Consider the following 24,308-nt stretch of genomic DNA (forward strand, 5'->3'; position numbering starts at 1 on the left):
GCTCACTCTAACGATGTATATTTCATGCAGTGTAATATTTACCGTTCTCTCAAGCTTTGTATGTTTCAAGCTTCTTATCCTGTAACATCTTACAAAACAACCATTGCCATCATCTCTGTTTCTCAGGGCCCAGGACAGATTTGGAGAACAATTTACCATCTTACATAGAATTCTCTTGCCATGGTTTTTTTTTTTTTTTTTTTTTTGGTTTCATCTGAGTACTTTTTATTTATTTCTAAAAAACTTTTTAATTTTTATTGGAGTATAGTTGCTTTACAGTGCTATGTTAGTTTCTGCTGTACAGCAGATTGAATCAACTATATTAAGTGTATATATATGTGTATATATATATATATGTATAATATTTATATATCTCCCCCTTTTTGGATTTCCTTCCCATTTATGTCATCACAGAGCATTGAGTCGAGTTTCCTGTGCTATGCAGTAGGTTCTCATTACTTACCTGTTTTATATGTAGTTGTCAATAGTATATATATGTCAGTCCCAATCTCCCAATTCATTCCATCCCCTTCCCCCGCCTTGGTGTCTGTACGTACTTTTGTTCTCTACATCTGTGTCTGTATTTCTGCTTTGCAAGTAAGATCATCTATACCATTTTTCTATGGGCTTCCCTGGTGGCTCAGTGGTGGAGAATCTGCCTGCCAATGCAGGAGATACCAATTTGATCCCTGGGTTGGGAAAATTCCCTGGAGAAGGACATGGCGACCCACACCAGTATTCTCTCCTGGAGAATCCCGTGGACAGAGGAGCCTGGCGGGCTACAGTCCATGGGGTCACAAAAAGGTCAGACGTGACTTGGTGACTAAACAACATCAACGACGTACTGTTTTTCTAGATCCCACCCGTCTGTGCGCTAATATACGGTATTCGAGTTACTTCACTCTGTATGACAGCCTCTACCACCGACATCTGCCAAGGGCGCAGTTTCCTTCCTTTTTATGCCTGAGCTCTTGCCTGTTTTTGTGAATCCTAACAGTCTTGTCCAACTTCTGCCTGCTTCTGCCCTGTGGGCAGCCCCTCCGACAGACACACGTGACCCCAGAGTGCCAGGTTGTGTGACGCTCTGTGGACCCTGGGGGTTGGTTGGACGCACAGCTGAGGGTCTGGGTGGCAGAGACTTGGCCGTCGTCATTGTTTAGTCGCTAAATCGTGTGCAACCCTTTGTGACCCCATGACCTGCAACATGCCAGGCTCCTCTGTCCTCCACTGTCTCCTGGAATTTGCTCAAATTCATGTCCATGGAGTCAGTGATGCTGTCTAACCATGTAGTTCATTTGGTGGAGCAGAGGACTGTAGGTGCTAAGTAGCCAAAACAAATCACTACATCGGTGAACTCTTTCCCTGCTCAAATGAATGAATTGGGCTCTGCTTCAAGATAACAAGGCCCCCTTCTACCCGTTTAGGAAAACCTTATCGTGCATGGCTCTTTGTTGTAGATTTCAGTTTGATAGTGAGCTCTGCCAGCAGAAGGGCTGGGGTTTCACATGGCTTGACCGCATGCCGCCAACTCGACATATGTCAGGTCTACAGAGACTGCAGCTCTGCTCACTTTGAGGGTGTGTCCCCCTCGAAAGATTTTTGCGTCATTCAAAGAGACGATGAGGTCACAGCATACTCGGTGCACAGCAGGCCCCCAGAAACGGGAACTCCCACCAGCCTCGTCCTAACCAAGCCCGGACCTCACTTGACTGCTGAGTTCTGTCACCCCAGACAGTTCCAGGTACGGAACTTTGTGCTCAGTGCAGTTCAGGTCCATGGATACCCGCTGAATGTCAAGTATGGTCATGCCAAGAGAAGGACCAAGACCCTGTCCCCGGGCAGCAGCTCACAGTCAGGGGCAGGGAGAGCTTTGGCCAGCTGAACGTCAGTGGTGCCGAAAGAGAGGAGAGAGCGAGCGCGGGGGAGGGATGTGAATGGATGAATCTCGGAGGGAGATGCGGACAGGGATGCGGCTGGTCCCCTGGGCTTGAACCTGCCTACGTTGCGGATGCTGGCGCTGGCCTGCAGGAGTCCTCGCTTTCTGGATGCCCGGCCACCCTCCCGACGTCGAGGCTGGTGCCGGTCACAGCGTCTCTGCTGTGTCAGCTCCCCTCCGGCCCCAAACCACCCGGGTCCCGTGATGAGTGCTCCGCTCGTCAGGACGTAAGGGCAGGACCCCTTGCTGTGGGTCTCAGAGATGTCCTTGCAACCTCTTACAAGCGTCCCATATCTTAAGCCACCCAGCTCAGCCCAGACACACCGGACAGTCAGGTGGGTCCAGACGTCTCAGCTTTTGGCGTGTCACAGCAGGAGATCAGTGAGTGACGGGTACCAAACCCTTCCTGTCCCTCAGGAGGAGTCGGGGAGGAATACACGTGGGTCCCACCTTCCGGGAGACAGGAAGTGCAGGAGAGGGAGGCTGTGACCCATGGGCAAGGGCACAGAGCAGCTGGACTAGCCCGGATGGTCAGTGGACAGTGGGTTCAACTCGGAGCTCAGTGGTCAGCTCCTCCCAGGGAGGCTGGAGAGAAGGCAAGTCCTGGACCCTGCTGGGAGGTGTGAGGAGATTTCAGCTGGCAGACGAGGAGGGGCAGGGCGGCCAGTTGGAGGCACGGGGCCTGTGCGTGTGGCCTGTCTTTCCAGAGGACTGCCCGCCAGCGGTTGGGTGTTGCTGGAGTGTATGTGTGTGTATGTATGTTTGTATACGTTTATGTACATGTCTTTGTGTGTGGACGTGTGTTTATATGTTTTTATGTTCACGTGTGCACACGTGTATGGGGGTGTGGCCAGGGCAGAGGCGACACCAACCGGCAGGACCTGTGGAGTGATTGACTTTAGAGGGGACCCTGGTGGCTGCTCAGGGAATCAGGTTACGTGGGTCCGAGAGGCCTGGGGTGCACTCAGCGCAGGGGCGGTTGGACTGACCCAGGTGAAAAGGCCTCTGGGCAGTGGTGGGAAGGCCAGGGACTCACACAGCTGAGGCTGTGGCTTAATGCTGACCGACCTGTAAGGTGTAGGACAGGAAGGAGTCAAGCGCTCCCCCTGGGTTTGTGGCCTGGGAGTGGGGGCGCCGCTGAGACGGGAAGGAGCACGGAGGGGGAGGGGCAGGAGGCTGACGGGGGTCAGCCTGGGCGTTGCGTCCTTGCGGCAGGAGTCCTCTCGCAGCCCCCACGGAGTTACTCATCTCTCCTCTGGTGACCGGGTCCCTGCGTCTCCCTCTGTGTGTGCCCAGAGCTCTGGCCACCCCTGCCCACTGAGGCGCCCGTTCCGAGGTCTTCCGGTCGTGTGATCACAGCAGGGTGCGGCCCTTTGTGTGACGTGCTCTGGTCTGTGGGGCTCTCTTGGGTCCATCCTGCCCGATGCCCAGTGGTTGGGTGGAAGGAAGGACCCTGTGTCCGTGGCGCTCCCCTGCCTTTTCTGGGAGATGCGTCCATGGCTGGTCTTCCTAGCACCTTGAGATCCGTCCCGTTGTCTCTTTTTAAAAGTGTCTCCGAGCTCAGCCTTTACATCTTTGAAAGAAATTATATAGAATCTCCAAACAGTGACCCTTGCTGTGGGGGTGAAACGTTCTCCCTCTTAGCTGTCAGGGTTCAACATTGGGGCAGATTGACAGGCATCTGTAAAATCAGAACAAAGGCATTGTCTCCCTGGTCCGCAAAGGACCTGAGCATCAGTATCCTCTTCCATTTTCTCAGTGACTGATATTTCATAATTTGTCTGCTCTGAGGTGCTGTGTGCCTGTAGGAGAGGAAATAATGTCAGTTAAGTCATGAGGACTCAAGAGCCAGGCTGATTTGACTCGGGTTCAACATGAACCTCCACCATTTTCTAGACACGTGACCTTGGGGTAGATACAGGAGTGTTGGAGGCTCAGCTTCCTCATCTGGAAAATGGGAATAGTGGTGACTGTTACTATGTTTTAATATATAATTATGTATTAAAATTAATATGCTATTGATATAATTATATCAACAACGTTGATTTAATAATCACATTATATCAATAATAATGATTATAATGGCAGTCATACTTTGCAGTTGTGATTGTGGTGAAGGTAAATGCAATTAGCATAACTTCTGGCGTGTTAAGAGTCAGTAAATGTCAACCCTGCAGTGTCATCATTGTGGTCGTTGTTATCACTGTTCTGTCCACCATCACCATCATCAACACCACTATCATCATTACCATCAGTCTCACCATCACTGTAACCATCCAGTGTCAGCACCATCGTCATCACCACCACCATCACCATCATTACAGCATCACCACCATCATCACCATCATTCTCACCATCACTGTAACCATCATCAGTGTCAGCACATCATCACCACCACCACCACCACCACCACCATCACCACCATCAGCACCATCATTGCATCACCATCATCACCATCGCCACCATCAGCACCACCACCATTATCGCCATCATCACCACCGTCAGCACCATCATTACAGCATAACCACCATTATCACCATCATCACCATCATCAGCACCATCATTCCATCATCATCATCACCACCACCACCATTATCATCATCATCACCACCATTAGCACCATCATCGCCACCATCAGCACCATCATTACAGCACCATCATCACCATCACCATCATCGACACCACTATCATCATTACCATCATTCTCACCATCACTGTAACCATCATCAATGTCAGCACATTATCGCCACCATCACCACCATCAGCACCATCATTACCTCACCATCATCACCATCACCACCACCATCATTACAGCATCACCACCATTATCACCATCATCACCACCATCATTACATCTTCACCATCATCATCACCACCACCACCATCACCACCATCAGCACCACCACCATTATCACCACCATCGTCACCATCGTCACCATCTCCACCATCGTCACCACCACCATCACCATCATTACAGCATCACTACCATCATCACCATCATTCTCACCATCACTGTAACCATCATCAATGTCAGCACATTATCACCACCATCACCCCCATCAGCACCATCATTACCTCACCATCATCACCGTCACCACCATCATCACCACTATCATCATAATCATTACGCCCTACTAGATAGACTTTGGAGCTCCTTAAGGAACACTTATCTTTTTTGGGAGCGACACAGTTCAACCAGTAATAGCACATATTATCTATGTTCTGTATGATCCTTACAACAGACGTGCAAGTTATGCAGTTGGGATGGTTTTCATCACAGCAACAGGGCAACTGCTGAGCAGGTGAGTTTGCCCAGGATCACAAGGTTAGTGTATGTAGCTGGGTTGTAAACCCAAGCCTTTCTGACCTCCGAGCTCCCGTTCCTTCTGGCAGTTTCTCAGTGGGGCCCTCCTGGCATTTTTGGAGCAGGGCATCCCTTCGTTGTGCAGGGCCAGCCCACACAGTGCACAGAGGCAGCCTCCCCAGCTCTGCCCGCTGAGTGGCAGTGGGCACCAGTAATCTCTGGGACCACCTGCAAACACCACACAGACCCCCTGGGGCCTGACTCCCAGCCTGTGCTCCACTCAGCACCCACCTGCTGGCAGGTTCCTTTCTGCCGGCCACAGGGAGGGACCCTTAGGCCCTCTGGACGCTGGTATCTCCGGGAACTGGAGCTGTCCTTGCAGTTGGAACCAGAGGCCAGCAAGGATTCTCCAAGCAGGAAATGCCGGGGGATGCACCCCCCCACTTGGTCACAGCTGGTACAGCGCAGGTGGGCTGGGAGTTCGCAGACACTCTTCTTCCTCAGTCCGAGGTGGCGGGGGGTGGCTGGCAGTCCCTGAAGTGAACAAGCGGCCCCCCACCAGCCTCGCAGCCCCGAGACGAACTCTGAGCCTTCCTCTCCAATTCAGCCTTTGCCATTGGAGAGGGACAGATGGCACATTCATGCACGTGGGGTCAGGTTTCCTGGCAGTGGGATTCCGGGCTGCCTGCTCCACCAACCTCATTGTTGAGAAAAGCGGGATCCTCTTACCCTCCCGGGAGGCGCGGCCCAGGCAGAGGGTCAGGGAGAGAGGAGGGCCTTGGTGCCGCCTCGAGCGTGTGGGCGCCCGTGCAGAGAACTGGTTCGAGCCTCAGGTGCAGCTAACCCCTCATCCTATCCGAATGCTTTCACGGCAAGTAAGCCAAGTTTGGAGCCCCTGCTGATGGCTGTGCAGCAGGGCAGAGCTTTAATTCAGTAAACGCCAGAAGTTGCAGTCAAGTGGGTCTGGCCCAGCGCTGTTCTCCTGGCTCATGGGCGGGTCTCACAGGCAGGACCTGGGGGTGTGACCAAGTCTCGTCTTTGGGTTCTTGGCGGTGCTGTTCTGTCCTTGAAAAGTGTTCACGGTTGGTCTGCAGGACCCGTCTGTACCATTTAATCTTTTCAAAAATTAACTTTCATGGCAACGGATACGATTTCTAAGTCAAACCGTTTTTCATACTCGCCTTCCTTTATGGTTTGGGAGGGACGCTGTCCGTGTTTTTACAGCCCTTACGTTCTGAGTCGGGTGGGTGGGGCGCAGACGCCGGTGCCCTGGGCTCTCCCATCGGTGGTGAGGAAAGGAGACCTCTGTCTGTCCGTGAGATGTCAGCAGAGAGCCATCGGTGGAGAAATCCAGCCACGCTGTGATTTGCTCCAGCCGTGGTCCTCAGTCTGTTTTCTGGACCGGCCACGGTGATGTCACCTTGAAACTTGTGAGAAATGCAGCTTTGTGGTCGGACCCAGACCCGCTGCATCGACACTCTTCCAGGAGGGGGCGGGTGTCAACCGTGTGTGTTTTAACAGGCAGGGAACTTCGAGAAGCTCTGTACAAGTGAGAGAACTGCCCAAGGCAGTCTGTGATTTTAAGTGATGACCAGAAAACGCAGATGGTCCCGGAGATTGGAGCCAGCAGTGAGAGCCGGGGCCCCAGAATCAGTGATTCCATCTGAGCTTTTCCCCTTTTATATTTACCAAGGAGACGAGAAGGTCATGGTTTTCACCGTGAAGCCAGGGAGTGCAGCGCTCAGAGGAGCCCTCGGGGTGGAATGGAGGCCCCTTGGGCATCTCTGACCACCTGCCTGGGGGGCTTCCTGCATCGCTAACCAGGGGTCTTGTCCTCCCCTGCAGAAGTGCATTCGATTCAACCCAGATGCGACGGTGTGGGTTGCAAAGCAGCGGATTCTGTGCTCACTGAACCAGAGCCTGAAGGACGTCCTGAACTACGGGCTGTTCCAGCCAGCGAGCGACGGGCGCGATGGCAAGTTCCTGGACGAGGAGCGGCTGCTGCGCGAGTACCCGCAGCCCACGGGCAAGGGCATACCGTCCCTGGAGGTACTGCTCGTCTGCCCAGAGCCAGCACGATGCGGGGGGGCAGTGGTGGGGAGCGCCTTCCCAGACTCCGGGTTTGACTCCTGTTCAGAAATCACTCTTAAATCATAGTTTGCATTCTTGAGCTAGCGGGTGATTCTGTCCTGGTCTGCAGACCAGGTGGCGCTAGTGGTAAAGAACCCCTCGGCCAATGCAGGAGACGTCAGGGTCGGGAAGATCCCTTGGAAGAGGGCATGGCAACCCACTCCAGTATTCTTGCCTGGAGAATCCCATGGACAGAGGAGCCTGGCGGGCTACAGTCCATGGGATTGCGAGGAGTCAGACACGACTGAAGCGACTTAGCAGGCACACGTGCAACGTGTGGCCATGTGTTTTCTCACTGTGGATCTGACGAACTTGTTGGAGGAACGTCTTGCTGGAGGGATGTCTTCTTGTGAGCAAACCGGGGGTCTGACTCAAGCTCATGTCCCCAGGACCTTTGAGTCTGGGGGTGCAGAGTGGGATTTGCATCTGCCCCACTGAGTCTCTCCCTGGCACGGGGTGGCCAGCGGCCATCCAGCTGTTGTCAGAAACATGAGTCTCGGGAGGGACTGGTGGGCTGTTTGAGCCACTGTGGCCGGTCAGGTGCTGTTGGGTGGGTGGGCTGCCTTGTGACGTTCGGGGTGGATCCACTGGCAGCGTCACATCCACAGAAGGGGCGTCCCCAGACCCTGCCCCTGGGGAGCCCAGGTTTACATACGAAATTTACACATCATGTATTTTTTAAAATTATTTAATATTAAAAAATTTTTTAAATTATGGAAGTATGATAACACAATTACAGGAGACTTGGAAAATACAGAACAAGGTTATATACAGTTCCACAATGTATTACAATTATTTTTTATGTAGATAAATTAAGATTTTTTAGTTGGAGTTTCGATATCAAGCTCTCAAAAATTAACAGAATGAACAGAGAGAAAAGTAGAAGGATACAGTAGACCTAAAAGCACCACGACCAATTCAACATGATTAAGATTTATTCTATTTTTAAACAACAGCGGGATACAGATTCAGGTGTTTTTAAATTAAGTTTTATTGAAGTATTGTTGATTTACGGTGCTGTGTGAAGCCCAAGTGTACAGCAAAGTGAATCGGTTATTCATGTACGTATATCCACTCCTATATGGAGTCTTTTCCCATATAGGCCATTACAGGGCACTGCTGCCGTTCCCCCTACTGTGGTCCTTGTTAGTTATCGGTTCTGTGTATAGTGGTGTGTACACGTCAGTCTGTCTCCCAGTGGGTCCCGCCCCCCAGACGATGTATTAACACAGAGACCCAAGTCGGAGGAAACATGGGCGTTTCTGCAGGTGCCCCATACGTCACTCTCATTATCCAGTGGTGGTCTTTACTTCAGCCCGGTCGACAGTGAGAGCCCGGGAGTGCATCGTGGGTGGCATCCAGGCCACCGTAGGGGGTTACTCTGAAGTCAGAGACTCCATGGGCCGAGGCCGCACCTCACCTGCACGTTCCCAGGTCTGATGGGGACTTCAAAGCTGAGGTTCTGCGGTCCCCAATGTGCCCTGGGCCAGGGAGAAGGTTTCCCATGGAGGAAAAGCTGACATGCCTCTCCAGAGTCATGTGGGCCCCTGTTCCAGCCTCGGTTTGCTCAACTGTGGAGTGGGTATCCATTGACCAACCCCTTGTTGGGGGCCTGCCTGCTCAGTACCAGCCCTTTCTCAGCACAGGACAGTCAGGGTTCTGGTCTGATGAAGCTTACACTCTATGGAAGAGTGAACACACAGCTCCTTTAGGGGCTGATCATTTCTGTAAAGACGGTAAAACAGGTGAGAACAGGAAGTCCAGAGCCTACTCTTGATCTGAAAGCATCTTGGAGAAGGCTGGCCCATCCCACACCCACTGCCCCTGAACAAGAGGAGGTTGAGGAGAGCCCAGTGGCACTGGACAGGGCTGTGTCCTGGCTTTCAGAACAGCTGGCACACGTGTCCTTCTGATGTCCGGCTCGGGTACCGCGGGAGCCGGGGCTGTGACCTCAGACAGCCTGGGTCCCATGCTGGCCGCCGAGAGACCCTGCGTGTTCCCCACCCCCGGCCTCTCTGAGCCGCAGGTTCCCAGCTGTGAAGGCAGGGGAGCGTCCGGCCGCCTTCTCCACGGCCGTGAGGCTCGGGTGGGCTGTTCCACGGGGCAGTGCTCTGAGCACACGGCCTGGTGATGGGCGAGCCCGAGCGGCGGTGCTGCAGCTGCCCCTGCTGTCTGCTCTCGTTGCCATGGAAGCATCACTCGCACGTGTCTTCCTTCATCCCCTTGGACCACCGTCCTGCCGGGTGATCCGCTGCACGGGGCTGAGCCGGGCCTGGTGGCAGACACGCCAGGGGCAGCATGGATCTGAGCCTTGGATCATTGCAGGAGGACAGGGTTGGCTGCCTAGGAAACATGGAGAGAAGGGCGAGAAAAGGACTTGTGTTTCTGAGCCTGGGTCCCTCTGTAGCCACACGTTGCAAACGACTATGACTCTGGAAATGGACATTCTCCTGTAAGGGCTCACCCTCCTGTTGAGAGACGTTATTGACCCTAGCATGTTTTTTTATAACTGGAAGAAGCACCCACTGACTTGAACACTGACTTGAACACAGATCCATCAAGTTAGCAAACGGTTACATTCTCTCATGTCCCTCCCAGGGGCTTCCCAAGTGGCTCCGTGGTAAAGAATCTGCCTCCCAATGCAGGAAACATGAGTTCGATCCCTGGGTCGAGAAGATCATCTGGAGGAGGAAATGGCCACCCACTCCAGTATTCTTGCCAGGGAAAATCCCACAGACGGAGGAGCCCGGCGGACTACAGTCCGTGGGGTCGCAAAGAGTCAGACATGACTCAGTGACTGAGCAGAGGCACATGGACACAGCCGCGTCCCTCAGTGGCGTGTGCGACCCCAGGGCCATGGGCGAAGATCGGTGGGGAAGACAAGCAATCTCATCTTGGATGAGGATAAGCAAAAGGGAGGTTTCATGGCCGTCCCCGGAACGTGGTGTCCCTGTTGACTCTGGAACAAGAGGGGCAGAATCCTAAAACGGCCTGCGTCTCCTCCCACGAGGTCAGTTCAAGAGGATGGACGCTGACTGTTCTCGACAGCACACGTGATGCGGGAACTGGGTGCTGCCTGCGTCTCACAGGAGTTTCTGATTGCACTGGTTTATTTTGGCACCTAAAAAAAAAAAAAAGAACAGGTTTCGATCTGTGGCACCGAGGAATGTGGTTTCTTATGGGATTGCTCTTCTGCTTGGAGTTGGGAGGAGGCCACAGGGGGTCGCTCTGGAAACTTTAATGGAATTAGACCTTTAGAGTTAGCTCGGCCCCCACTCTGAGCCTTCATGTCACGTCCGTGGTTATTTAAACTCCTTGGAGTGAGAAGGGGGAATCAAAGGAAGTGGGGGCGGGAAGGGTAAAACAGTGTTTGCCCAGCGCTGGTTCTGGGCCAGGAAGCTCACGTTCCTTCCTCCGGCGCCCTGGGAGCTTTGTGTGTGATCCCCGTGTGACTGGCAAGGAAGCGGAGGCTCGGGTGAGGCAGGTGTTCAGCCCCGTGACTCAGCCGCTAGCGAAACGGAGCAGGACCGTGTGGTCCTGGCCCCCCATGTCCTCTGCCTGCCTTCTGTCTGTGGAAAAACTTTACCCAAAGAATAAGTTTAATCAGAGAAGTGAGAACATGCAGAAACAAAGGGAGACGTTCAAACGGAACCAAAGAATAAAGGTTAGTCTGTAAGTGAAGTCAAGGACTTAGTTCTTCCTCAAGGACTGTAGGTGCTTTTCTGAGCCACGTCCTGGGAGCTGTCTTTTAGATACTGAAACCCCACCAGGTGGGAGAAGTTAACTGCACGGCGACCAGACTGTAGCCGGGACATGCATCCTTGCACGTGTGTGTGCTAAGACTTCAGTCGTGTCTGACTCTTTGTGACCCTCGTCGATAGCCCGCCAGGCTCCTCTGTCTGTGGAATTCTCCAGGCAAGAATACTGGAGTGGGTTGCCATGCCCTCCTTCCCGACCCAGGGATCGAACCCACGTCTCTTACGTCACCTGCATGGGCAGGTGGGTTCTGTATCACTAGTGCTGCCTGGGAAGCCCAGCCGTGACATGAGCTGCCACCGTTCCAGGAACTGGCCTCAAAGAAATGGGAACAAACCAACCCGGCAACTAAAGACTAGCTGTACCTAAAACAGCGAAGATGATGCTGGTCAGACCACCAATGACCAATTTCAAGATGCCTGTCAGAGCCGACTGTGCCTGCAGCCCCCTCCGTCTCTCGGTGAAAGCTCTTGCCCACTGACTGTTCGGGAGGGGAGTCAGCCTCTGAACAGGCACCTGGTCCCCACCCCCGGTTGCTAGCATCTGAAATCAAACAAGCTCCCCTTTCCACCAACCTGGCCTCTTGATTGGCTTTGAATGGCGAGCAGCTGGACCCCACTCTTGGTTACCCTGGGACAGTGCCGGGGCTGGAATTGGAGCCATGTTTTGACCTAGAGACCTAGTGACACCCAGGCTGCCAGCATCTTCCCAAACACACCCTGGGGCATCCGGGGCACCTGGGAGAAGGAGGGGGCATCAGGCGGGGTCGCTGGGGACTCAGAAGCAGCCTGCAGCCCCACTGCGCCCTCCTGGGCACCCTGCCCGAGGTGTGCCCTTGTTCCCCTGTCTCCTCCTGGTTCCAGGCGGAGACTGCGGGCGGGCAGCTTCACCAGGCTGGGGCTGCTGCTGCTGTTCAGCAGCTCAGTCGTGTCCGACTCTCTGTGACCCCATGGTCTGCAGCATGCCAGGCTTCCCTGTCCTTCACTAGCTCCCGGAGCTTGCTCAAACTCATGTCCACTGAGTCGGTGATGCCATCCAACCATCTCATCCTCTGTCGCCCGCTTCTCCTCCTGCCCCCAATCTTTCCCAGCATCAGGGTCTTTCCCAGTGAGTCGGCTCTTCCCATCAGGTGACCAAAGGACTGGAGTTTCAGCTTCAGCATCAGTCCTTCCGATGAATATTCAGGGTTGATTTCCTTTAGGATGGACTGGTTGGATCTCCTTGCTGTCCAAGGGACTTGCAAGAGTCCTCCAGCGCCACTATTTGAAAGTATCAATTCTTCGGCGCTCAGCATTCTAATGTGTGTTTAATAAGGGTGGCCGACCCTGGGGACGTAGCCGATGTGAGAAGCGGGTCCTGATTTGGTGCCTCGCCGACAGCGGGGAGACTGAATCGCTGACGAGGCAGAGGGGAGCAGAGAGCACTGGGCTTGTCCCTCCAGGTGGCTCTTTTCTCTTAGTGACTTTCCAGCAGCATCTCTGCAGAAGTTACTCGTTCGCTGCCGCAGTCTCTGCGGTTCAAATACAAACGGCTTATTTAACGCCGCAGGCTTTGCTCGGGAGCCCCTGCGGGGGTGAGATAGCCGTGGAAGAGGCAGGCTTCTCCTCGCAGTGGGCAGCCGTGTGAAATGCTTACCTGGCTTTCTTTTCTTTTTTTCCCTGTTTGCTTGTCTGTGTCAGTTTCGCTACAAGAAACGGGTGTATAGACAGACCAACCTGGACGAGAAACAGCTGGCCAAGCTGCACACGAAGGTAGGCGTGGTGTTCGTGCCTGTGGCATCGTCTCCAGAGATCAGGGAAGGTCTCGGACAGTGGTTCTTCTTCCCGGGAGATGTTGGGGCTGAAGAGGCCCCTGCAGCCGCCAGAGCCTCGTTAAACACCGCCTACATCTCCTCCTGTGTGAGGCAGGCTCGGTAGATGCCCGTGCAGAAGGGAAGTAATGTCTCTGAGAGAGAGGAGACTGGGGCCTTGCTTTCTACTCCCCTCCCGCCTGGTGTTTCTGGAAGGAGGGGTGGCCATTCCCTCTGAGCCATTGCTGCCCAGATGGGGGACAGCGCTGTAGTAGGTGTCTGCTGCCGCCGCCCTTGTGATTAAAGTGCTGTTCACATAAGCTGCTCGGAGGCCAGACCACTGCGCAGGGAGAAGGAGAGGGTTAGCAAAGATCCGTGGGCTGCTGTCCGGGCACGGCTGCGCCCTGCCAGGGATGCTGTGCATGTCCAGGGTGCGCTGGAGCTGGAGCGTGTGGCGGGCACCTCGCCCAGCACAGAGGACGCGGTGTGATGCCCAGGGATGCTCGGGGATGCCCTCCCCCTGCCCCGCCCCTCCCTGGTGAGCCCGGAGCATCTGCTGCGGAGCTCAGGGAAGGCCAGCATCGGGTCGCTGCCTGGCGGCTTCCCCGAGCTGGCCCTGATCTGCCCAGGTGCGCTCACCTGGAGCCAGGAGCACACGGGGCCTCCCCACCCTGCAGGGTCCCCTCATGTATGTTTCGCCCCCATTCGTATCAGGAAGGACGTACGGATTTTCATGGTGTTCAGTGGGTTGTCGCCTGCCGGTTGTGTTATTTTTGTGCTCGAATTGTCCAGACGTGGCTGGTGGCCCTTCCGCCTGGCTCTCCACCCCCTTGATGTGTCCTCACTGTGCTTTGAGCGCTGGCAGTTTTCAGGCACAAGACAGTCAGGCTGCTCTTGGGCTTTCTCTGCCCAGCCCTGGGATCCACCCGCACAGGTGTGTTTAGACTCCACGTCTGGGCACTTTGGTTTCTTAATTACCCTCCAGCGTGTAGATGAAAATGACGAAAATGTGTGCCTTTAAAATAATGTCGATCAGTAAATAGCAGTGAAGGTGTTCAGTGTAACCAAGTGTGTCCTCTGTCCTTGGATATTTGTGAATTTTTATTCCCACAATGTACAGAAAGCGTCCAGGTGGAGATTCAGCCTGTGTCCCTGGGCTGAAGGGTCCAGGGGCTTCGGGGTGTTTGGGGAGGAGAGGTGCAGAGTAGAGGCGGAGGACTAGCCAGTGAGAGCCTTAGGTTCACCCGACAGAGCTATCTTGGATTCCGTGATTATGATCAAACAGCCGGGCTGTCTGCCCGATGGACGGGTGATCGTTATTTCCCTGCAGGTGTGGCTGGGCGGCCCTGTCAGCGCTGAGCCCCTGGTCGTTCTGGTGTCTTGAGGAGTGACTGTCTCCCTCACCTTGACTTGCTTGGTTTAAGCCCAGTGAGCTATGCTCTCCATTGAGCCTGCCGCTTTAGAGATTAAGAAGCACAAATACCAATCCCAGGGCTTTGCTCACCAGGGATGAAGTCGGAAGACCCGGGGTGCGCCCTGGAAAGTGTTGTTTTCAAAGTGGTCCAGGATGCTCAGCCTTTTGAAAGTGAAGAAACGTCCTGTGACTTTAGGCAAGGACAGGAATCGGGGGGGGGGGGAGCGGTTTCTAGAACATTTATCCAGGGTGGGATGATTGGATTTTCCAAGTACTGGGCTCTGAGCTTGGCCCTGGGGTTCCAGACACAGAACGATGCTACCTGGTGAGCCTGGGGTCTGCAGTGGGGCCCCATCGAGGGGTAGCTCTCCTCCCTGTAGAGGAGGCCAGCGTGCACCCCACCAGAAGCCTTCCCGTGGTCTGTAGAGACATTTCTCCGTAAAACCACTTTTACTTTTCTCTCCAGACCAATTTGAAAAAATGCATGGATCACATCCAGCATCGGTCGGTGGAGAAAATCGTCAAGATGCTGGACCGAGGCCTGGATCCGAATTTCCACGACCTGGAGACTGGAGGTAGGGCTGGTTGGATAGACTTCGGAAAAGCCCCCTGAAGCATGGGCTCAGGGAGGAGAGGTGATGCTCTCGTTCAGACTCCGCGTCCACCCGCAGCATCACCCTTCACTGGGTCTTAAACGTGCTTTCTCCCTGCTCTGAGGGCCTGCGTTGTACCTGGAGTTGCCAGCAGTTGGCCAGCACCTGGCAGGTGGTAGGTGCTCAGCACGGACCTGAGTTGAATGAGTGAGTGGATAACACACAGCTGCTGTCTCCTGCCCTGGAAGACAGGCGCACCCTCGCGGGTGTCTGGCTCCCCCCACTGGAAACCAAGTCTCTATGCGGGGCCTTGGATCGAGTGTGGGATAGAACAGGACCGGTCACCATCCTCCGGCCTGCTGACCTGGGGGCTGGACGAGCCTTTCTGTTTTTTACCAGTTCCAAATGGGCACTTTTATTGAATCTTCTCTTTTCTCTTTTGGTTTCTGGTTTTATGGCTAAGCAATTGACACAAAACATTGCATTAATTTCCGGTGTGTTTGTAACGATTTGGTTTGTAGATACACTGGGGAATGACCACTGTGACACGTCTAGTTAATATCCAGCCCCTCCCAAGTTCCCCTTTTTCTTTTCTTATGATGAGAACTTTTAGGAGCTACTCTCTCGTTGTTTAGTCGCTAAGTCATGTCCATCTCTTTTGCGACCTCATGGACTGTAGACCTCCAGGCTCCTCTGTTCATGGAATTCCCCAGGCAAGATACTGGAGTGGGTTGCCATTTCCTTCTCCAGGGGATCTTCCTGACCCAAGGCTCAAGCCTGCTTCTGCTTCGTTGGCAGGCAGTTTCTTTACCACTGAGCCACCAGGGGAAACCCATCTGCTTTCTTCAGTTCAGTTGCTCAGTTGTGTTCGACTCTTTGTGACCCCATGAATCGCAGCACGCCAGGCCTCCCTGTACATCACCAACTCCTGGAGTTTACTCAAACTCATGTCCATCGAGTCGGTGATGCCATCCAGCCATCTCATCCTCTGTCGTTCCCTTCTCCTGCCCTCAGTCCTTTCCAGCATCAGGGTCTTTTCCAGTGAGTCAACTCTTCGTATGAGGTGGCCAAAGTATTGGAGTTTCAGCTTCATCAGTCCTTCCAATGAATACCCAGGACTGATCTCCTTTAGGATGGACTGGTTGGATCTCCTTGCAGTCCAAGGGACTCTCAAGAGTCTTCTCCAACACCACAGTTCAAAAGCATCAATTCTTCGGCGCTCAGCTTTCTTCACCGTCAAACTCTCACATCCATACATGACCACTGGAAAAACCATAGCCTTGACTAGACGGACCTTTGTTGGCAAATTAATGTCTCTGCTTTTTAATATGCTGTCTAGGTTGATCATAACTTTCCTTCCAAGGAGTAAGTGTCTTTTAATTTCATGGCTGCAGTCACCATCTGCTGTGATTTTGGAGCCCAAAAAAATAAAGTCTGATACTGTTTCCACTGTTTCCCCATCTATTTTCCATGAAGTGATGGGACCAAATGCCATGATCTTAGTTTTCTGAATGATGAGCTTTAAGCCAACTTTTTCACTCTTCTCTTTCACTTTCCTCAAGAGGCTTTTTAATTCCTCTTCACTTTCTGCCATAAGGGTGGTGTCATCTGCATATCTGAAGTTATTGATATTTCTCCCGGCAATCTTGATTCCAGCTTGTGCTTCTTCCAGCCCAGCATTTCTCATGATGTACTCTGCGTATAAGTTAAATAAGCAGGATGACAATATACAGCCTTGATGTACTCCTTTTCCTATTTGGAACCAGTCTGTTGTTCCATGTCCAGTTCTAACTGTTGCTTCCTGACCTGCATACAGGTTTCTCAAGAGGCAGGTCAGGTGGTCTGGTATTCCCATCTCTTTCAGAATTTTCCACAGTTTGTTGTGATGCACACAGTCAAAGGCTTTGGTGTAGTCAGTAAAGCAGAAATAGATGTTTTTCTGGAACTCTCTTGCTTTTTCGATGATCCAGCAGATGTTGGCAATTTGATCTCTGGTTCCTCTGCCTTTTCTCAAACCAGCTTGAACATATGGAAGTTCACAGTTCATGTATTGCTGAAGCCTGGCTTAGAGAATTTTGAGCATTGCTTTACTAGCGTGTGAGATGAGTGCAATTGTGCGGTAGTTCGAGCATTCTTTGGCATTGCCTTTCTTTGGGATTGGAATGAAAACTGACCTTTTCCAGTCCTGTGGCCACTGCTGAGTTTTCCAAATTTGCTGGCATATCGAGCGCAGCACTTTCACAGCATCATCTTTGAGCATTTGAAATAGCTCAACTGGAATTCCATCACCTCCACTGGCTTTGTTCGTAGTGATGCTTTCTAAGGCCCACTTGACTTCGCATTCCAGGGTGTCTGGCTCTAGGTGAGTGATCACACCATCGTGATTATCTGGGTCATGAAGATCTTTTTTGTACAGTTCTTCTGTGTGTTCTTGCCACCTCTTCTTAATATCTTCTGCTTCTGTCAGGTCCATACCATTTCTGTCCTTTATTGAGCCCATCTTTGCATGAAATGTTCCCTTGATATCTCTAATTTTCTTGAAGAGAACTCTAGTCTTTCCCATTCTGTTGTTTTCCTCTATTTCTTTGCACTGATTGCTGAGGAAGGCTTTCTTATCTCTCCTTGCTATTCTTTGGAATTCTGCATTCAGATGGGAATATCTTTCCTTTTCTCCTTTGCTTTTCACTTCTCTTCTTTTCACAGCTATCTGTAAGGTCTCCTAAGACAGCCATTTTGCTTTTTTGCATTTCTTTTCCATGGGGATGGTCAATCCCTGTCTCCTGTGCAATGTCACGAACCTCTGTCCATGGTTCATCAGGCACTCTGTCTATCAGATCTAGTCCCTTGAATCTATTTGTCACTTCCACTGTATAATCATAAGGGATTTGATCTAGGTCATACCTGAATGGTCTAGTGGTTTTCCCTACTTTCTTCAATTTCAGTCTGAATTTGGAAATAAGGAGTTCATGATCTGAGCCACAGTCAGCTCCCGGTCTTGTTTTTGCTGACTGTATAGAGCTTCTCCATCTTTGGCTGCACAGAATATAATCAATCTGATTTTGGTGTTGACCATCTGGTGATGTCCATGTGTAGAGTCTTTTCTTGTATTGTTGGAAGAGGGTGTTTTTCTATGACCAGTGTGTTCTCTTGGCAAAACTCTGTTAGCCTTTGCCCTGCTTCATTCCGTACTCCAAGGCCAAATTCGCCTGTTACTCTGGGTGTCTCTTGACTTCCTGCTTTTGCATTCCAGTCTTAGGCACTTTTAAATATACACAGAGTATTTTTTTCCGAGCCGCACATGCCGTGTGGCTTGGGGGATCTTAGTTCTCCACCCAGGGGTTCTGTCTGTGTCCTCTGGGGAATGCAGAGTCCTGACCACTGACCCTCAGGGGCCTCCCGGAAACCCGACATGATTAACCGTAGTCCCCATGCTGCCTGAGACATCCACGGGACTTACTTATCTCACAGCTGGAGCTGTGGACTCTTTGCTGCCCTGCACCTGTTCTGCCCACCCTCGCCTCCTGCGCAGGGCAGCCCCCCGTCTGTTTTGTGTTTCTGTGAGTTCAGTTGCTTTAGACGCCGCACGTCAGTGAGATCGTGCAGTGTTTGTCTTTCTGCATAGCGTCAAACCCTCAAGGTCCATCTACGTCCTTGCAAATGGTGGGATTTCCGTCTTTATCATGGTGGAATAACATTCCATCACGGGGCCAGGCCGTTCTTTATGCTGGGGCCTGTCCTTTGCATCGTGAGATGTTTATGGCTTCCTTGGCTTTCACCCACGAATGCCAGGAACACCCCCACCAGCTGTGGCCACCAGAGATGTCTGCAGACATTACGCAGTGTCCCCTGGGGGGAGGCACCATCCTCCCAGAGAGAGCCCTGTACCCTCGAGACACGTGAATGCAACCAGCAGAAGTGAGGCTGTTGTGAGAGCCGGGAGCCGCTCAGGCGAGGGTCTCCATGGCAACTTAGGGCTTCCCCCTCCCCCCGGCAGGTGGGTGATGCTGAGCAGAGAGCGTTCATCCTGGACTCAGCGAGCAGGGCCTGCCTCCCCTCTCCTCCTGGGATGGGGCAGCCCGCCCACCTCATGTCAACGGCACATATACACGTGGCCCTCACAGTTACCGAACCCACAGCAGGTGTGTTTGTCACCGGAGGAAGGGAGCTTGCTCATCACTGTGGGGCTCCTCTGACCCCTCACGTGGGGACAGGACCCACCCCTGTGCTCCTCCGGCCATGTCAGTCCCCGTCCACGCAGAGGTGGCCGTGCTGTGACCATTGTCAACCCCTGTCCCTGAAATGTAGCTGCACAGTGTGAGAGCAGGGCTGCTGGTTTATCAGTGATGCACCTTCAGTGCCCGAGGTGCCAGGGGACAGGACAGCGTGAGTGGTTACTTGGAGGGGTCAGGAGATCACAGACCTCGAGGGGGGATGAGTGCAGAGGCCTGGCTGAAGGTGAGCAGGTTACCAGCCCAGCGGACGTGGTGAGACGGGGAATCCGGGGGTCTGTGTGCTGGGACGGGGGGCGACATGGACAAGCCGGGCTCCCAGCCATCCTGATAGGTGATGTGGGCATGAGGCTGAGATCCTGTGGGTGGGGACCCCTGGAGGAGGAAGCTGTGCCATGCCTGCAGGGGCTGACCTTCCAAGGGCAGGGGTGGTGAGGTGAGGCCCCGGGGCTGTGGAGAAGGGCGTGTCCCAGGCAACAGGTGGGGGGTGGCTTCTGTGAAGAGTCTAGATGGGGAGCGGGGGGAGGCGGGGTTGGGCATTCCATCCACAGGGGCGGCAGGGGTGGGCACCAGGGGTTCTGACTCCCTGAGTCTGAGCACCAGGCTGGGGTTGGAGGGCAGGCAGTGAGCACATGCTGGTTCTGGCCCCATGGTGAGCGGACTGCTCCTCTGGGCCTGGCCATCTAGGCTGGCACCCAGCTCTTGGCGGGGTGGTGGGGTTCTGTCCATCACGGTGACGTGGTTCCCAGTACTGAGGCTTGGACCACAGATGGGTCCGTGGGTTCTTGAGAGTGAACCTGAGCCTCCAAGGACAGTCACAGACCTGAGCCAGGCCTGGGGTCCCTGACCTGGCTTCTCTCCTTGGATGGCCTTTGGCCTGGGCCCCTCTTGACCTGGCTGCATCCACGGCTGTTTCCTGATAGTTCTCTGGGCTGAGCACCACCCCCTCCCACTGGATCCTTCCCGCCGTGAACCAAGGCCACCAGCGTCTCGGGGATCCAAGAGTTTGAGGTGACTGTTATTCCAGAGCTGACCCTAACGGAGCTTCTAACAACACGTCAGTGTAGACCCCCAGATTGCTTCCAAATGGAGGTCAGTGGGCATTCTCTTGGTCTCCCGCTGGAGTTAAAAATGCTGACCTTGAATTTCCCTGGTGGTCCAACGGTTAAGAATCTACCTGCTGATGCAGGGGACACAGGTTCGATCCCTGGTCTGGGAAGACCCCACATGCTGCGGAGCAAGTAAGCACATCATGGCACAGCTACTGAAGCCTTTGTGTCCTGGAGCCTGTGTTCTGCAACGAGAGAGGCCACTGCACTGAGAAGCCCGCACTCCAGAGCTGGAGAAAGCCCAGGCGCAGCAAGAGAGCCAGCGCAGCCAGAAATAAATAAAGGTTAAAAAAAAAGCAACCAACCAAACAAACAAAAACAAAACGCTATCCTCGTGGTGATGGACGGAGTCATCGCAAGAACAGTTGCAGTGGAGCCGCGGGGACCCAGGAGGGAGGAAGACAGAGGAGGATATTCCCTACTCTCCCCTGAAATTGAAATAGAGTCAACCCGCCGGCAGCAACCCACGGAGAAGGTGGCACTGGGTCAAATAAACGCTGGGGTTTCCTGAACCAGCCCCATAAGGACGGCCTCTGGACTCACTGAGCAGGAAGAGCCAACTCTGAGAAACCCTTTTCCCCTCAAATCCATGTGAACTAGCGCCTGCCAGAGCACAGACTTAAGGGCAGGGGCTCCAGCAAAGGCTGAGACCAGGCTCCCCGCCAGCAGGTGGGGGACCCCACTTCCTGGGCAGACGGTCCTGTTCCAGGACGTTCCAGGGTCTCACCCAATAGTTAACAGTAATCAGAGGGCTTGGGTTGGGTGGTTTCTGGGGGGAGTCTGGGTAGATAAATTATAAATTTTTATTTGTTTTCACTTTCAACATTTAAAACAGAATTATTGAACAGCTCTCGCGTGGAAGCTGCCAAATGGTAACTTTCTACATCAGTTTTACTTCTTGTAGCTACTAGTCTCTGTACAGCAGAACTTTCGCTTTCCCCTGAAAGTGAGAGTGTCAGTTGCTCAGTCTTGTCCCACTCTCTGCGGCCCCCTGGACTGTAGCCCACCAGGCTCCTCTGTCCGTGAGGTTCTCCAGGCAAGAATACTGGAGTGGGTGGCCATTGCCTTCTCCAGGGGATCTTCCCAACCCAGGGATCGAACCCGGGTCTCCTGAATTGCAGGCAGATTCTTTACCGTCTGAGCCACCGTAGACTCTTATTTTTGAGAGTGGTTTTACGTTTACAGAAAACTGAATGGGAGGAACAGGGGTTCCGTATAACCTCCCACCTCCCAGGCTCCTCCACGGCTAATGTCTGACATCAGTGTGGCCAGTGACGCACTGATGAGCCGATATTGATGCGTTAGTATTAACTCAAATCCACTTTCACATTAGGGCTCCCTCGGCGTTGTGCGTTCTGTGGGTTTAGGCAAACATGTACGGACACGTATCCATCGAGCAGAGTTTAGTTTTACTGCCCGAAACGTCCTCTGTGCTCTGCCTGTTCACCCCTCCCTCCCACTAACCCCTGGCAACCACTGGTCTTTTTACTGAATCCATAGTTTGACTTTTTCCAGAATGTCATGTAGTTGGAATCACAGAGTGTGTGGCCTTTTCAGATTGGCTTCTTTCACTTAGTCATAGGCATTTACATTTCATCCGTGTCTTTTCGTGGTTTGATAGCTCATTTTTTTATTATAGTTGATTCACAATGTTGTGCCAAACTCTGCTCTCCAGCGAAGTGACTCAGTTTCACACATATAGACATTCTTTTTTTATATTCTTTTCCATTATGGCTTATCCCAAGATACCGAACACAGCAGTAGTTCCCTGCCCTGTGCAGTAGGATTGTTCTCCCGTCCTGTATGTAACAGTTTGCATCTGCCGGTCCCACACTCCCAGTCCTTCCCCCCTTGTTCGTGTCTTTTTAGTTCCAAAGAACATTCCACTGTCTGGACGCACCACAGTGTATCCGTCCACCTACGGAAGAGCACCTCGGTGGCTTCCAAGTTTTAGTGACAAACGTTGCTATAAACATCCACGCAGGTTTCTGTGTGGACAAAACTGACAGTGATCAAACACAGTGGGGTTTTGGTTTTTCTTTTTTTTTTTTAAGTCAGTGGTCTTAGGGCCATTTTTAAGAAATTTCTTCTTTATTTAATTTCGGCTGGGCTGGGTCTTCGTTGCTGTGCGTGGGCTTTCCCCAGTTGCCGTGAGCGGGGGCTGCTCTCCCATGGCGGTGGGTGGCCTTCTCACGGCAGTGGCTTCTCTCGTTGTGGGGGACGGGCTGCAGAGCGTGGGCTTTAAGTAGAGTCTCCGAGCTCCTGGAGGGAGTCATCCGCTGCAGCCCCAGGGAGGCAGAGCCGCCCCCCCCCCCTTATTCCAGATGCTGCGCGGTCGTCCTCTGCAGGTCTGATGATCCCAGGGTGAGCCTGTGTCCTGGCAGCTCCTGGCTGAGATCTGTGACTTCCTCAAAAGCCAGCTGCCAAGAGGCAGAGTCCGACTGAGAACCAGACTTCATTCCCGGAGCAGAGAGTTGGAAGTGGCTTCCTTCCCAAGTGCAGGAAGTGCAGTGAGGCTCACAGCATGCACGCTGCATCCCTGCACGTGGGCTGCGTGTCCTGGGGGCGCTCCTGGGCTGAGCGTGGGGGCCTGCGCGGGGCGAAACGGCATTTCTGGACTAAGGGACGCACCGGAGATAATTAAATCCTGGAGGAGCAGCCTGTCAATTAAATCAAAGCATCCTGGGTTATTCCGACCGTCTGGTCCCCGTTCGGATGGAAATTTGATCAGGTAACAATGAGAGCAGCAGAAAGAAATAGACTCGTCCACCAGGGTCTTGGCTCATCTCCTGCTTCGGTGGGAACCTCTGGGATGAGATGGATGATGTTTTGAGCCCTGAAAAGGAAGTGAAACTAACAACTGGAACAAAAGTTAGGGCTTTTATTCTGTGCTGTCTTCCCACACTTGAAAGTAGCCCAGGCACAGCGAAGACAGGGCTGTAATAAAGCTAGAAACGTCTCTCAGCCCTGGAAGAATCTCGAGGAGAAGTAGAAATGGAATATGCGTTGATTGGGCTGGTTTTGCAGAGCCCCCGTGGTGAGTCCGGGCCTCATTTCTGAGCTCTCGTGATGACATTAGCTTCCAGGCGGTGGTAACTCATCATCTGAGCCAAGATGTGCCTGGCGCTGCCATGCGCCCCTGCCCAGCTCCCACACAGCCCAATTAGAAGGTGCCTTGGACAGTGGATCCCGGTCTAATGATGATGGTCCTTCGGTCCATATCCTGCTGTCTCGTCCTCGCCCCTGAATAAGTCCAGTGAAATTCCCCAGAAGTAATAGCACCTTGAGGACACGGTCCTGGGACCTCATAAACATCAGTCCGCAGAGAGTCCGAGATGTACCAAGTACCCAGTGCGATGGAGAGCCCTTAAGGGCCACCGAGCCGTGACCCCAGAGACATCTGGGTGTGTGCGGCTTGTCAGGTGCGGTTTCTGGTTCAGAGAGACCTGCGTTTAAGTGAGAGCTGCAACAGCACATGCGATCCTTGCCAACTTTTTCTTGTTTGTAACCCGCCGTGTTTCAGAAAGGATCATAGGTGGTCTCATGGAGTGAGACCTGTACTTTGCTCATCTTTCCTTGGTAGTTACTGAATGTCCTTTGCACCCCCTCGTGCCCTTCCATAACTCGGAATTCTTAAATGTCCTTTTTCTGTTTCCGGATCCCTCATGACAATTAGTCCTCCTGTCTCTGTAGGCCCCCTTGGTTATGACGCTTTGCAGGGCTTTCCTTGTTTTCGATGACCTTGGCCACCTGGAGGAGAACCGGTCAGGTGTTTTGTGCTTGTCCCTCTGTTGAGGTTTGTCTGACGTTTGGGTCATGATTAGACAGGGGCACGCAGGTTTGGGAGGAAGGTCACAGAGGTGGACCCCTTCTCATCACATCGTATCGAGGGCACACTTGTCACTGGGATGTGGACCTTGCTCCCCTGGCTGAGCTGTGCTTTCAGGCTTCCCTGCTGTAGTCCCCTGCTTTTTCTGCCTTTATTGACTGTCTTCTTCCGGAGAATCACTGAGCCCAGCCCACACTCACAGATGAGGAGTTCTGCTCC

The 24,308-nt window shown here is 53.0% G+C and overlaps 1 protein-coding gene across 1 annotated transcript in view; it reads left to right on the plus strand.

Moving 5' to 3' along the window:
* SHANK2 (SH3 and multiple ankyrin repeat domains 2) overlaps positions 1 to 24,308 on the plus strand; it is a 562,195-nt gene that overhangs the window by 102,915 nt on the left and 434,972 nt on the right. Inside the window, exons 4-6 of the mRNA XM_081533759.1 lie at positions 7,086 to 7,289; positions 12,806 to 12,877; positions 14,796 to 14,904. Coding sequence (XP_081389885.1) covers positions 7,086 to 7,289; positions 12,806 to 12,877; positions 14,796 to 14,904 — 385 coding nt within the window. The remainder of the gene's footprint in view (positions 1 to 7,085; positions 7,290 to 12,805; positions 12,878 to 14,795; positions 14,905 to 24,308) is intronic.

Source organism: Giraffa tippelskirchi, chromosome 10, assembly GCF_054371585.1.
Source record: "Giraffa tippelskirchi isolate mGirTip1 chromosome 10, T2T-mGirTip1v1.2.pri, whole genome shotgun sequence".
Taxonomy (NCBI): Eukaryota; Metazoa; Chordata; class Mammalia; order Artiodactyla; family Giraffidae; genus Giraffa; species Giraffa tippelskirchi.